The 13,391-nt window shown below is 31.7% G+C and overlaps 1 protein-coding gene across 4 annotated transcripts in view; it reads right to left on the bottom strand.

The window, feature by feature from the left end:
• LOC145328878 (neuronal PAS domain-containing protein 3-like) overlaps positions 1-13,391 on the bottom strand; it is a 55,246-nt gene that overhangs the window by 10,837 nt on the left and 31,018 nt on the right. For all 4 annotated transcript variants that reach the window (XM_080172799.1, XM_080172800.1, XM_080172801.1 and 1 more), the window contains 9 exons: positions 13,177-13,232; positions 12,726-12,842; positions 12,162-12,333; positions 9,690-9,775; positions 9,304-9,345; positions 7,654-7,763; positions 6,793-6,863; positions 5,991-6,063; positions 2,121-2,227 (listed from right to left, as the gene is read on the bottom strand). In XM_080172799.1, coding sequence (XP_080028925.1) covers positions 2,121-2,227; positions 5,991-6,063; positions 6,793-6,863; positions 7,654-7,763; positions 9,304-9,345; positions 9,690-9,775; positions 12,162-12,333; positions 12,726-12,842; positions 13,177-13,232 — 834 coding nt within the window. The remainder of the gene's footprint in view (positions 1-2,120; positions 2,228-5,990; positions 6,064-6,792; positions 6,864-7,653; positions 7,764-9,303; positions 9,346-9,689; positions 9,776-12,161; positions 12,334-12,725; positions 12,843-13,176; positions 13,233-13,391) is intronic.

Genomic DNA, 13,391 nt, shown 5'->3' with positions numbered 1-13,391 from the left:
ATGATTTTCAACCCCTTCAAGCAAAATTATTTGACGAAATGACCAAGGTTGAAATATTCCATAGAAGCATAAAAAGAAAGACAAAGATGAAATAGCAAAAAAGAAAATAATTTATTGAGTTTAAAAATTGGTAAATGGGTATGTATAAAAGTGAAAGAGAGAGATAAAAAAGAGATATAGCAGATGGAAAGAGAGAGAAAGAGAGAGAGTAACTGGTCAAAGTGTCTCAAAAAAGGAATAATAGCAAAAGACAGAGGGAAAACCAAGAAAATTATAAAGAAAAAAAGCAAATTGTAGGTTGACGGCTAGCAAAACAATGATTGACAAAAAAAGTGAGGAAAAACTAATGAAACTACTTATATGTCATGGGGAGGCTTAATAAAGTTGAACAGGGGGGCTATCCAAAAAAAACAAAGTTTGATTACAGTTATTAAGATGTTCAAAGACAGTAGACTAAAATAAAGTAAAAATATAGCAAAAACAATTAGATAATCAAGTCAAAGCTTTTAAATCATAATATAGTACCATTGAGGGGGGAAGGGGGGGATCGTTATTTAAGCCCGTTACAAGTTTCACTTGCTTACAAATTTGACTCTCCATGAGATTTTATTAAAATAAATTTAAGAATGAATCCCCTAAAACAAAATTTCTAGCTGTGATAACATTTTTCACGATGAAAGCAAATTTTTCAAGCATAGAAAATTGAATTGTGTACCACTAAGACAAAAAGGAAATCCGTCAAAACCGCTACAAGACCGAATGAATGCTTTTTAGAAGATAAAAATGTCTTATTTTGCTTTCAACAGACAGCTTAACATTGTATTACTTTGTATATTATACTCCCCTTCTGGAATCTAGAGGTTTTATATTCGAAAGGGATAGGAAAGGGGGGGGGGGGAGAGAAAAATAGCCTAAAGCCATTAATCTGATTTTTGTATGCACACTTTTAACACCTTTAAGTTTAGGAAATTAAAAGATTTTAGTTTGAGAAAGAAAAAATAGAGATGCTTTTAAAAAATGTTTTACATAAGTATTACTTTTTTCCACCGAGTACCACCGAAGTCAACTTCCCCCGCCCTCTAGAGTCCTCAAGGGGCGTAGCCACTAGTGTTTAATAATGAAACAATCTTTAATCTTCAAAAGTTAACAAGCACTTGAAAATCCATATATTATCGAAATAGGAGAGTAAGGGAGAGAAAAAGAAAAAGTAAAGAAGAGTTTTCGTTTTCTGAAAAGATAAATATTTAAGGGAAAACAATACTTATAGAGTTGCAACGCTTTAAAAAAATGTAAGGTGCATAAAAAGTGAGTAAAACAAATGGCCTTCTGTCCGAGTCTTGCGGCGAGAAAAAGAATTTGTCATACCTACAACAATTCGAGCATTTTAAAACACGATTCGTGGATTTTTCTTGATGATTTTATTGGATTTAGCCAGTTTTTACACACATACGAATTAAAAAGATGGATAGATTGTCTCTTTCCTAAATGCTTAAGATTAAAAAAATAATATTTATATTTTAAGGTTTTTTTTCTATTACATCAAAATTCTAAAAATCCTATATTCCACTCCAAAAATATCCCGACAGAAAATATATTTATAAAAATGCAAGTTTTTATACCCTAAGTGCCAGGGTCCTTTTAAATGATTATCAATTACTTCATAGGATCCCATGGTAAAAAAGGCAAAAAAAAGGTTTTCAAATGCCCAGCTGCTTTAAAAGTGACTTTTAACTTTTAAATGGTAAAATATTATTATTTTGAATGTAATGATATTCTTTTACTTTTTAACCATTTAAAGGCAATTTTATGCAATATTTTTATGCTAAAAAACGATAACATACAGTTTTTAAAACCTTTTTTAACCCGAAGTTTTCTAAAAGCTAAAAACATTAGCACCAAGGAGATGTAAAACCATTTCGAAGTAAAAAATGGCAAGGCCTGCCTTTCCAATTTAAATTTCAAAGGTCGTGTTGACACCCCTCTATAATCCCCTACCGCACGCCACTGATTTTATATTGAAAAATAATATATACAGCAAACTCTTATGAGATGAATATTGATATAAATATAATTTTGATTGGCGGAAATTTTTAAGGCAAACAGAATAAAAAAATACTTACAATCAGTATGTGTTTGTTTGATTTTTTCCAGGTCCCCGGCATGACACAGTGTGTACATAGATTTTCCGGTCAGCTCCTCAGCCGTATAGTCCAACATATCGCTGACCCTATAAAAAAAACATATTATAAAGCTTCCATGAAAAAGTCCAGTCTTTTAAAACTTATTAAATAACCTCAAAAAAACTGTGGAGGTATGAAAAAAATGTAGGATTAATTACTGTTATATTAGTTCTGAGGTGTTGAAGGCCAATGTAAAAAAATGGGAATTATTGGACAATTGCAATAATAAGATTAAACTCAAAAACCGAAGGCCCGGGATAACAAAACTGGTATAAATATTTATAAAAAAAATTCTGGCTATGGTACGGAACGATACATGATAATATAGCTTAGAACCGGTTCTAATCCAATGGAAATTATTGAGATTCGAAGTCATGTAATTAGATAATTTTAATAAAATTTCAAAACATATAAATGCTATAAAACAATTTCTTCATAAAAAAAGGTGTCAAAAGTAAGCAATTTGAATAAAGTTGTAAAAAATGTGCGAATTAACTGCAAAATATTTTGCATGATTTCCTATCTATAACCCCCTAGGATATGACTTCTTGTCATTTTGCAAAATTAAAGATATTTGCAATGCCCTGCAAAGTGTTTCAGACCTCTTTTTTGTTGTTAGCGTGGCTACTTATAAATAACTATGGTATGTACGTTCGTCGTTTTTTCTTGATTACAAAGTAACTCCCGCTTCACCCCGTACACTCATACACATCTGCATAGACTAGTACATTTGCATAAAAAAACGCATGCAAATGCAACAAGGGCGGTGAATTTTTGGCATAATTTCCTTAATATAGTTTACTGATCATATTTTTACAAGTTTGTTTCAGTTTATGTTAGCTTCGCTACATATGATTATAATTGATCTTATCTGTGTAATAAACAAAATTTTATTTCAATATTAATTAAATCCATATTAAAATTTATTGTTAAAGATAAAAGGGGCTAGATGTAATAATTTTTGGCCAAACCAATTTTTCTGAACCTTTAGATTTGTATCAGTATCATGAAATGATTATCAGGCAATAGAAATGGTCCACAAAGCAGAATATATTTTACAGCATGGCTTAGGTTTATATTAGCTATATAATAACCGGTTTCCACGAATATTAATGTATAAATTTAAGATTAATACCAGTTTTGTTAGCCGGGGACTTTAACCCCTCTGTTGTAACAAAAATGGTTCTAATATTTAATAATTTTAAATTTTTAAAGCACCTCTCCTATGCATTTGAATATGTGTGTGATTTTGATTGACTTCTTGAAAAGTCAAGTGAATTTCATAATGTAAATCTTATACATTATATTAAACAGTTTTTACAATAAGATACAATGCTATAAGCGAAGCATCTCTATAAACAAGTCCTATAATTGTAAGTATGTCCCTAAACAGTATTCGTATTTAAGCAGTTTTGCAATAAACTTACTTCAATTTTGTTTAGACTTATACATATAAATTCTGCTTGTTCAGTTATGACACTCTACAGGTGTTAATGTTCGTTTGTCGTACCGTTAATTCAGAGCTTCGCTTTTATGGATTTAGTCATCCTTGTTCAGTAGTTGGACTGCTTACAATCAAGAAAAATACATAACTCAATGAAAAAAGATCTCCAAATTCACTTGAATTTAAAGGCCTGATGAGAAGGATGAAAATTATAGACTATGCCAACACCCTAGCTGATAAAATATTGATTTTACATGGAATTTCATTAAATATTCATATTTATTCAAATACAAGAAATGAAAACATGAAAATCGGTCAATTTTTGACACCATTTTTGTAGTAATGCTTTACTAGAACTAGGTCGTTTACGTTCATCTTTCTGAATAGAATTGAATATTGACTTCCAATTTACAAATCGCAGAATAATTATTTATTACATCGTATTATAGACAGATTTCCGTATATAGTATAAAGAAAAACTATAAGATTAAAACCAGTTTTTTTCCCAAGCTGGCTTAATACAAGGGCCATCCAAACTGATGTTAATTTTATGATTTTCATTTTAATAGTCGTGGAAAATTGGAAATTTTTCAGTATGGCTGAGAACTGGTTTTAATCCAGCGAATATTCATCGGTTTCGACTCCATGGTCAAATATTACTCAACATAATTTTAAAAAATAAAGACAATCTGAAAAATGCTTTGTTGTTCTACTTTTTAACAAATGCAGTATAGAATCATAATAACCAGTAATGGATATAGAACATATATTATGACTGGAGAAAAATTGCTTACATGAAACTCATTTATTGGTCAGCTGGTTCAGCCAGTAGGAGAGGAGGGGATGAGGTAAAGGGGTTCTGAATAAGGGATATCATTATTTTACCCCGCTGCGAGTTTTACTTTATTAGAGAACATGGAAATCTGATGTAACATCCAAGTAATAATATATCCATATAAAGAGTAGAACAATTGCAGTAGTATTTTATCATAAACTGCAGTGTTTTAAATGTCTTACAATGGGGAGTTTGTCTAGAATACATAAGATGCAGGTACTTGTCATTATATGCTGTCTGTCTGTCTGTTTATTTGTCTTTCATTGTGTGTGTGTGTGTGTGTGTAATTTTTATGTGTATTGTGAGCAGAAAAAAGTGCAGGTCCTTTAAAATTGTCTGTATGTGTGTCTAAATTTTATCTACAGTTTTTTTTATGTGTGTTACTGTCTGTGTAAGTTTTGGTAATTCTGTGTTTGTATGTGTGTGTGTGTGTGTGTGTGTGTGTGTGTGTGTGTGTGTGTGTGTGTGTGTGTGTGCGTGTGTGTATGTGTGTGTGTGTAGCAAGGGAGAGAGCAAAGCAATAAAGAATTCACTAAGAGTGCTCAAGAGATGACCAGAATAAGAATTAGAAGTGGTTCCTAAAACTGCTAAACTCCAAAAATCACAACAAAATTTAGCCTACTAAAATAGCTACTGTATTGTAACTGGATTTTCTTAAATTATTTTTAGAAACTATCTTTTGCTACACACTAAAATGTATTTACATTATAGATACATTTTTAAAAGTAGCAAATTGGCTTTTTAAAACATATTTCAATGAAATGGAAATTAATTATTATCTAATCAATGCAAATGTTCTGGAAGTGGTACCTTATAAAGGCAATTTGGGGTAAATTTTTTTTTGTTAATTTTGAAAGATCACCATCCACATAGCATAAGATGAAAAGATTCCCCTAGAAAGTCGACATTTAAATTGCATTTTCTACATTCATATTTAATAACTTAATAATTTATCATATGATTAGAATTTTTTTAAATATAATTTATTCTTTGAAACCTATATCTTCAAATATGATTTATTAATCTATCTATCTTTCTTTCATTTAATCTAATTTCTTATCTATTTATCTATCAGCTAGCTATCTATTTACCTATCTTTCCAACTATCTATCCAGCTATCTATCTATCTATCTATCTGTCTGTCTATCTATTTGTCTATCTATCTGTCTATCTATCTGTCTATCTATCTGTCTATCTATCTGTCTATCTATCTGTCTATCTATCTGTCTATCTATCTGTCTATCTATCTGTCTATCTATCTGTCTATCTATCTGTCTATCTATCTGTCTATCTATCTGTCTATCTATCTATCTATCTGTCTTTATTACTTATCTATCTATCTAAGTATCTATATATCTATCCATCTATCTAACAACTATCTAAATATCTTTCCAGCTATTTATCTATCTATCCAACAATCTATCAATTTATCCAGCTAGCTGTTAATCTATCTAGCTATCTATTTTTCTATTTAGCTATCTATCAATCTATCCAACAATTTATCTATCTATTTAGCTATCTATCTACTTACTTTGGTTCGCAATGTGCAATTTTGAAATCAAAGGCCAGCCTGGTAACAAACATATCAGTCTCAAGACGCACCTGTAGGTACAGAACAGTTGTTTCTAAACATTTACTTAATATGCAATAAGGACAATTATTTCCATAAGTAGAAGAAATCAAATCCAAGTTTAATAAGTTTTATTTTTCTTATATATTCGAAAACAAAAATGTACTAATTTTCAACAAAAAATCTACCAAAAAACACAAATACTTTTTAGAGTGCTTATTAGAAACGTGACGGAATGCATTTTGTGTCCTTAACAGTATTAGATCCTTTTAATCTAGCAATCTTGATCATTTAAAAAGTCAATTTTAACAAATATAAATTAAGTCAAAGCCCTTAAAAAGAAACAAAATGACCAGCTGAAACAATACATGAGAGTAAAAAACTTGGTCAAAAGAAATATGACATTTAGGATTTTGAAAATTGAATGATTGTATTATTGTTTGATGAGTTTTTACTTTAAAAATAAGGTCATGTCAAATTCTTCAGAATAAAACATTAGAAAAGTATAAATTTTTGGAAAACCATTTATTACCTCGTTTCATAGTCATTTGGATGCATATAGGCTTCATTAAATAAAAGACAACTAGCAATAAGGGAATTTTTATTTTAACAGAATAACTATTGACAATCACCAAACCTAGCCAAAAATATTTTTTTATTACTGAACTCAAATACCAAATAAAATCATATTATAACCATGTGATTATAACAAAAAATTTAAATGCTTTATAAATGCATGTTTTCAAACAACTGTAATTTTCCTCGTTGACGCTAGGGGGCGGTAGTGCCACTGCAAGTCCAATAAATCCCATTATAGGCATGGAGGAAGATCCTAATTTTTTAATTGATTTTAACTATTTGTTTAATTTTTTTAGTTACACAGATACTCTAAAAATTATGCATTTAAGTTCGTTCTTTTTTATGTTTAGCTGTGCGTCCTTTTATTTTTCTTCTGTTCTAGAGTATATCTTCATAAAAAATTACATGAATCTTTTAAAAATACTAGCGGCTCTGTATTCGTACCCCGGGTTAGCAAAAAGCAAAACCATCCCTTTACTACACTCTATAAACAAAAATAGCCTAAACCATTCTGGAACCCATGTGAAGCTTCCCTAAATTGGACAACAAAGTAGTTGTTGAAATCTTAAGCCACAGAAAAAAACTTGCTTCTTTATGTAATACTAGCGGCTACGCCCCTAGAGGCCTCTAGGGGCACTCAAGAAGGAGAGAGTCGAATTTAATACCCAATTTCTTATTTTAGATTTAAAAAAAAAAATTTTAATTTTTGGGGGGGTGAAAATTTTTTTTTTTTTTTTGGGGGGGGGGGTGCCCCCCACTCATTTTAAATTTTAGTTCAAAAAATTTTTTTTGGGGGGGGGAATTTTTCATTTTTTGTGGGGGTTGGAGGTGTCCCACCCCCCAAGAAAATAGTTATAAACCTTCCCGGGACCTATGAGAAGCTACCCTGTTAAGGAGAACCTGATCGGTTCAGCGGTTAGCGAGATCCTTCGGTACAGACACACAGATACACAGACACACAGACATCCTGTTACTTTAGTATAAGGATGATTACTATAGTTTTTATTTAATCAGGATATTTATTTTACGGCTAGTTAAAATCCCTGATTTTTTGCTGGAGCTGGAACTGGTAGACGTACTGGTGGAATCAGGACTGGAAGCAGAATACTGGGGGCGCAGCTTACCAAGCAACAATACTACTCTGTAACCACTTGACTAAAATAAAATGTGTAGTGAAATTTTAACCCAATCTTTCAGTTTTTAAAAAATTGGACAATTACTTCAGTTGAATGAAAATAGAATATCTGCTTATATTGGCAGGGGAAACATGTTTTCAATTTTGGATTATTGGTCAGTTCATTCGTTCAGTAGTAGAGGAGGGGGGGGGGTATATTTATTTTAGCCAGCTGCAAGTATCACTTTATGAGAGTATATGAAAATCTGATGCAACATAAAAGTCTTAATATGCATATCCAGGGGCGTCCAAGCTTTTTTTTGGGGGGGGGTAAAAAATTTTAGGGGGGGGGGTAATTCGTGTTTGGGGGGGGTAAAATGGCGCGCGAAGCGCGCCGAAATTTTTTTTTACCCCCCCCAAAATTTTTACCCCGGGGGTAAAATTTTATTGGGGGGGGGTAATTACCCCCCCTAAAGTCTGTTGGGGGGGGTAAATACTCCCCCCAAATCTGTTGGGGGGGGTAATTACCCCCCCCAAACTAATTTACCCGGGGGGTAAAATTTTTGGGGGGGGTAATTTAATTATGTAAAAAAAGCACCTACCTAATCTATTAAGTTAATAAGTACTATCCTATAACATAAAGTAGTAAGTAAGGTTTATTTGACTATAGCTTCAGATTTCATTACTTTTAATACTGAGTTCTCCTTTTTAGGAAAGCTTCACATAGATCCCATGATGGTTCCACACTATTATAGGTCAATCCTTTGAGTGGTTTTAGGCTATTTTTCTCCTCCCTTTTTACCCTTTAGAAAACACGAGTTCTTAGATGCTAAGGGCGCCACTACTATTCAAATATATAGTAGTATCTCATTCTTTAGAACATAAAAATACAATAATTAACTCACTAACCAATAAACCAATATGATTATACTTTAAAGTGAAGCGTCTTATAGGTCCTGGTAAGTTTTATAACTAGTTTTGAGACACCCTGACATCCTCCCAAAAGAAATCGCCTATAGAAATTCTTTTTCATTATTTAATGAAATATTTAATTTAGTTAGGTATCTATTTTATGGAATCTTCAGTGCTTTACAATTACATCATAGATCCCCGGGATGGTTTAGGGGGGGGGGAGCGGGGATTACTTATCCCCCCCCCAAAAAAAATTTTCAGTAAATTTTTTTTTTTAAGAACATTCAATTTGGGGGGGGGTAAATACCCCCCCCAAAAAAAATTTTTTAAAGAACATTTATTTTGGGGGGGGTAATTACCCCCCCCAAAATGGTTTGGGGGGGGTAAATACCCCCTCCAAAATCGTTGGGGGTGCCTACGGCACCCCCAAGGTAGGGGTAATTTTTTTTTGGTGGGGGGTATTGTTCAAAAAAATTTGGGGGTGCCTACGGCACCCCCAAAATCGTTTGGGGGTGCCAAATGGCCCATTACCCCCCCCTTGGACGCCTATGTGCATATCTATTCCAAGTTGTTCATAAAAAAAATGATTTGCCTGTCTATAGGCCAAGATTTTTTACTATATTCTTACAATTGTCTTACTATTTCAAATTTTAAACTAATTTCACTAACCTTAAAATGACAACCTCGTTTGGTTAATGTTGATTTCATCCTGTTAAAATGAAAATCATCTTTTTATTTATTAATAATTCTAATTTAAGTTTCTTTAATAAATGTATAAATGTAGATGTAAAATCCAGACAACTAACTGGTTCCAGTGGTGGGTATCTTTTCGTTTGCTAGCAAATTGCTTTCTGCTCTTTTGTAGCGATTTGGCTGTGTTAATATTTCCGGTGCAATTGGCTAATATTAAAAGACCCAGTCGGCACAGCCCGTGAACATACAGTTATTTGACTCTATTCTTGTACTTTAAGTTTGTTTATTTTCTTGGTATAATCTTCTAAAATAACTAAGTATTTCTATAACATATAATAAGTTTAACAAAGATGATCTTTCCTAATACAAAAAGCTCTTTCATAGCAAGCCTTTCCACTCTTGTTATCCTCTCTCTTGTTGCACATCAGGCTCGTCACAGGATAACATACTGAAATTATTAGTTGTAGAGAATGTGCGCTTAGTAAAAAAAAGATAATTGATAATTTTTTTCCAGTATGGCTTCTAAACCAATTAATTTCTGGATGGATTAGAACAGAGGTAGATTCTTTAAAAAAATTTGCCCCACTAATCGCTTAGTGGGGAAAAATTTTTCGTGAAAAATCCTTCAAAATCACATAAAAAATCTACAAAAATTAAATAAAATCTTATGTTAATAACCGTTCTATGATTTTGTTTAATTTTTGTAGATTTTTTATTTGATTTTGGTGGATTTTTTACGAAAACAATTTTGCCTCACTAAGCGATTAGTGGGGCAATTTTTTAAGAATCCAACTCAGTTATCAGCCACACTGAAAATCAAGTATAGCATCGTATTACAGACAATGTTCAACGAATATTAAAATAAAAATCACAAATAATACCAGTTTATTAGCCCGGGCTTTTAGCCTCTCGGGGCTTATCAAACTGGTTTTAATCTTAGATTTATTTTTGGTATTTGCGGAAAGCTGTCTATAATACAATGCGATCAATAACTATTATTTCACTGTTTTGACAATCCTAAAAAAATCAATAGAAAATTAGTTGCATTCTATAAGTCAACAAAAAAAAGGTTTAATAAAAAATGTACATTATTGAGAATAAAGAAATAATCCTGCATTAACAATGTTGAATTAGACTTTTTTATGGTTCAACCAAACTATTTCTAAAGCCATTGAGAGGAACATTAAAAAGTTTGAAGCCTAACATGAATAATTCCATGTCAAAAGTTGGGTCGTACAATTTAAACTTGATAGATATTGTCAGATACTTCAGGGACCTACAGGGATAAGACAATGGCCGATAAGTTGATGTACATCTCCAATGATGATAAACAGAATTACTCAATCTGTAGATTATAAGTTGTTGTTGAAACATTTTGACATTCCAAATTTTATAAAAGTCCCCAAAAATGTTAATACAACGACTATAAAAAGATTATTATAAAACTTTGGATTATTGAAAATAACAGGGCTATGTCCCCTCCCTCCCTCCAAATACTTGCTGTTTGATGGATACAACGAAAATTGTCTGGAATTTTAAAAGCATTGAAAAAAATTTATTTTTTCTTTTTCAAAATTTTTAATTGATATTCCGGTATAGCTTAAAAACCGATTTATATCCGCTGGATTAGAAATGGTTCTCAGCCATCTTGAAAAATCACGTATAACATATTATTATAGACAATTTTCCAAATATTAACAAACCAAAAATCTTAGAATAAAAACCAGTTTTATAATTTTTCGTTGTAATATTCGCGTAAAACTATCTAAAAAACAATGCGATAAATAACTATTATAGTCTTGTAGCTTGTTATTGCTGGGCTAATTATGGAATTAATTTTCTCGTATTCATTCGAATCCGGTGGATAGGAACCGGTTCTCATCCATACGAAAAAACTATGTCTAGCATCGTATTATATCCAGTTTTCTACGAATATAGAAATGTACAATCATAAGATTAAAACCAGTTTTTTTTAGCCGGTGCCTCCAGCACCTCGGGGCTAAAAAAACTAGTTTTAATCTTATAATTGTACATTCTATATCCGCGGAAAGCCGTTTATAATACGATACGAGAAATAACTATTCCTGTACAAAGCTACGAAATTACCATTGCAGGAATAAATGTTACAATAGAAAGGGGATATATATATATGCTTCTAATCTCAAGGGACAAATTTAATTCTTGGAGGATTTTAGCAGATTTTTTTTTGACGATTTTTATTTCCTCGTGTTTTAAATTACGCATTTCGTCGACTGATTTGCCAAAGTCAAAATTACATATTTTTCACTATTTTAATTAAAATACTAATTTTAATAGAATAGGTTAGAATTGTTAGTTAGAAATTAGTATATTAATGAGAAGATAAAGAAAATAGCTTTTTTTGTTCAAAAAAATGCTTAACTTAGCATTTTTTTTTAGAAATAAAGGTCTACATATTAAGAGAGTATTAGAGAAATATATTCATTTTAATAGATTAATATTTTATTTTAAAAAGTAAATTTCTCCAATAGTCTCTTTTTAAAAGTTTAATTTAACTACTAGTAAAGATAGAAAATAGATAGTAGTGAGAAAACCAACACCTTATAATAATATTTATTTGTAAAATTATCATGTTACATTTTTTTACCCTTTTACCATTTTACATGCAAAACCAGGTTCAATTTTTTGGTACCTTTGTGCGAATGAAATGAAAAAAGGGTGCCTTTTAAAACATCCATTTTTAAAGTGAAAAATGTTGGTGTTTTTCTATTAAATACATAGATTATGAAATAATTCTACTTTGCCCTGGAAGGTTAATGTATTAATAAGGTTAGCTCACCACTTACAAGGCTTACCATCGGGAATTGGGGGGGCTGGACCGGCCCCTGAAGTGCCCGACCCCCCCTCCTCCCCGGGATGAGGGCTGTGGTCGCCAGGCCCCGCGAGGGTGACTCCCAGCTGGTCCGCCAGCTCTTGGTGGTCTGACTGGTGCACATAGTCGAATATACTGCTTCCCGACAGCTCGACCTAATTGTTAAGAATATTTCTATTTTAAATTCGGCAATGGCATTGACAATTAGGACCATGAGAAGCGCAGCAACAATTGTACTTCACATAAGAATAAAATAAACGGCAATTTAATCATAAAAAATCTTATGGTAATGAGTGAAAAACCGTTGATATTTTAGTGATTGTCTATTGGGCTAACTGACAACAACTAGCTTTAGAGTAGCTGTTTTTCCAAACAAAAAGATATTGTGCCAAGTCTTATTAATTTCCTTGAGCTAGCCTAGAAATAAAAGTTTCCTCAGACATCCATTATATCTATGTAAGGCTTGTAAAAACCCTAGGCTACAAAAGAAAATTTACAGTAGTTGGTTTATAGAATAGTTACACTACTAAAATTACAAAGGCCTGACCTGTGATAAACCTAAGTAGATAGAGACAGTTTCTGATATGTATAAAAATCTTCCATCAGCGGCTAGAGAGATAGCAAAGCCATCCAGTGACTGTAAGATGTGGGTGCCCTCGTGCTCCTAGATAGATTTCAAATAAAATAGATAGAAAGATACCAAAGCCATCTAATGATCTAATTGTCATATACCAATCGTGATCCTGGATAGATATATAAATGAATAGTTGGATATAATTTGATATAGATAGAAATATAGCAAAGCCATCTAATGGATATACCATCGTGCTCCTGGATAGATAGACATTTAGGTTGTTGGATATCTAATGAGAGTGATAGAAAGCCATCTATTTTGAAAAAGCGGACCAATTTTGAAATAAATCTACCGCATATAAGCTTTTACAGACATTAAAATGGACTTTTAAAAAATAAAAATAAAATATAAAGAAAATATGTACCTCAAACATGTCTATAGCTAGACTAGACCCTAAAACTCCTCTGCGTAGGGCTGAAGCTGAAAAATTACATTTTTACTATCGAAATAAAACATTTATTAAATTTCACAGTACATAATAATGGAATAAATAAAGTTTTATTTGCTATCGTAAATATATATATACTCCTTTAAAATGTATTAAAAACTTTTTTTAGTCATTCATCATATATAAGGAAT

This window comes from Acartia tonsa, chromosome 9, assembly GCF_053477335.1.
Source record: "Acartia tonsa isolate MP-2025a chromosome 9, ASM5347733v1, whole genome shotgun sequence".
Taxonomy (NCBI): domain Eukaryota; kingdom Metazoa; phylum Arthropoda; class Copepoda; order Calanoida; family Acartiidae; genus Acartia; species Acartia tonsa.
This window is presented reverse-complemented; position numbering and strand designations above follow the sequence as displayed.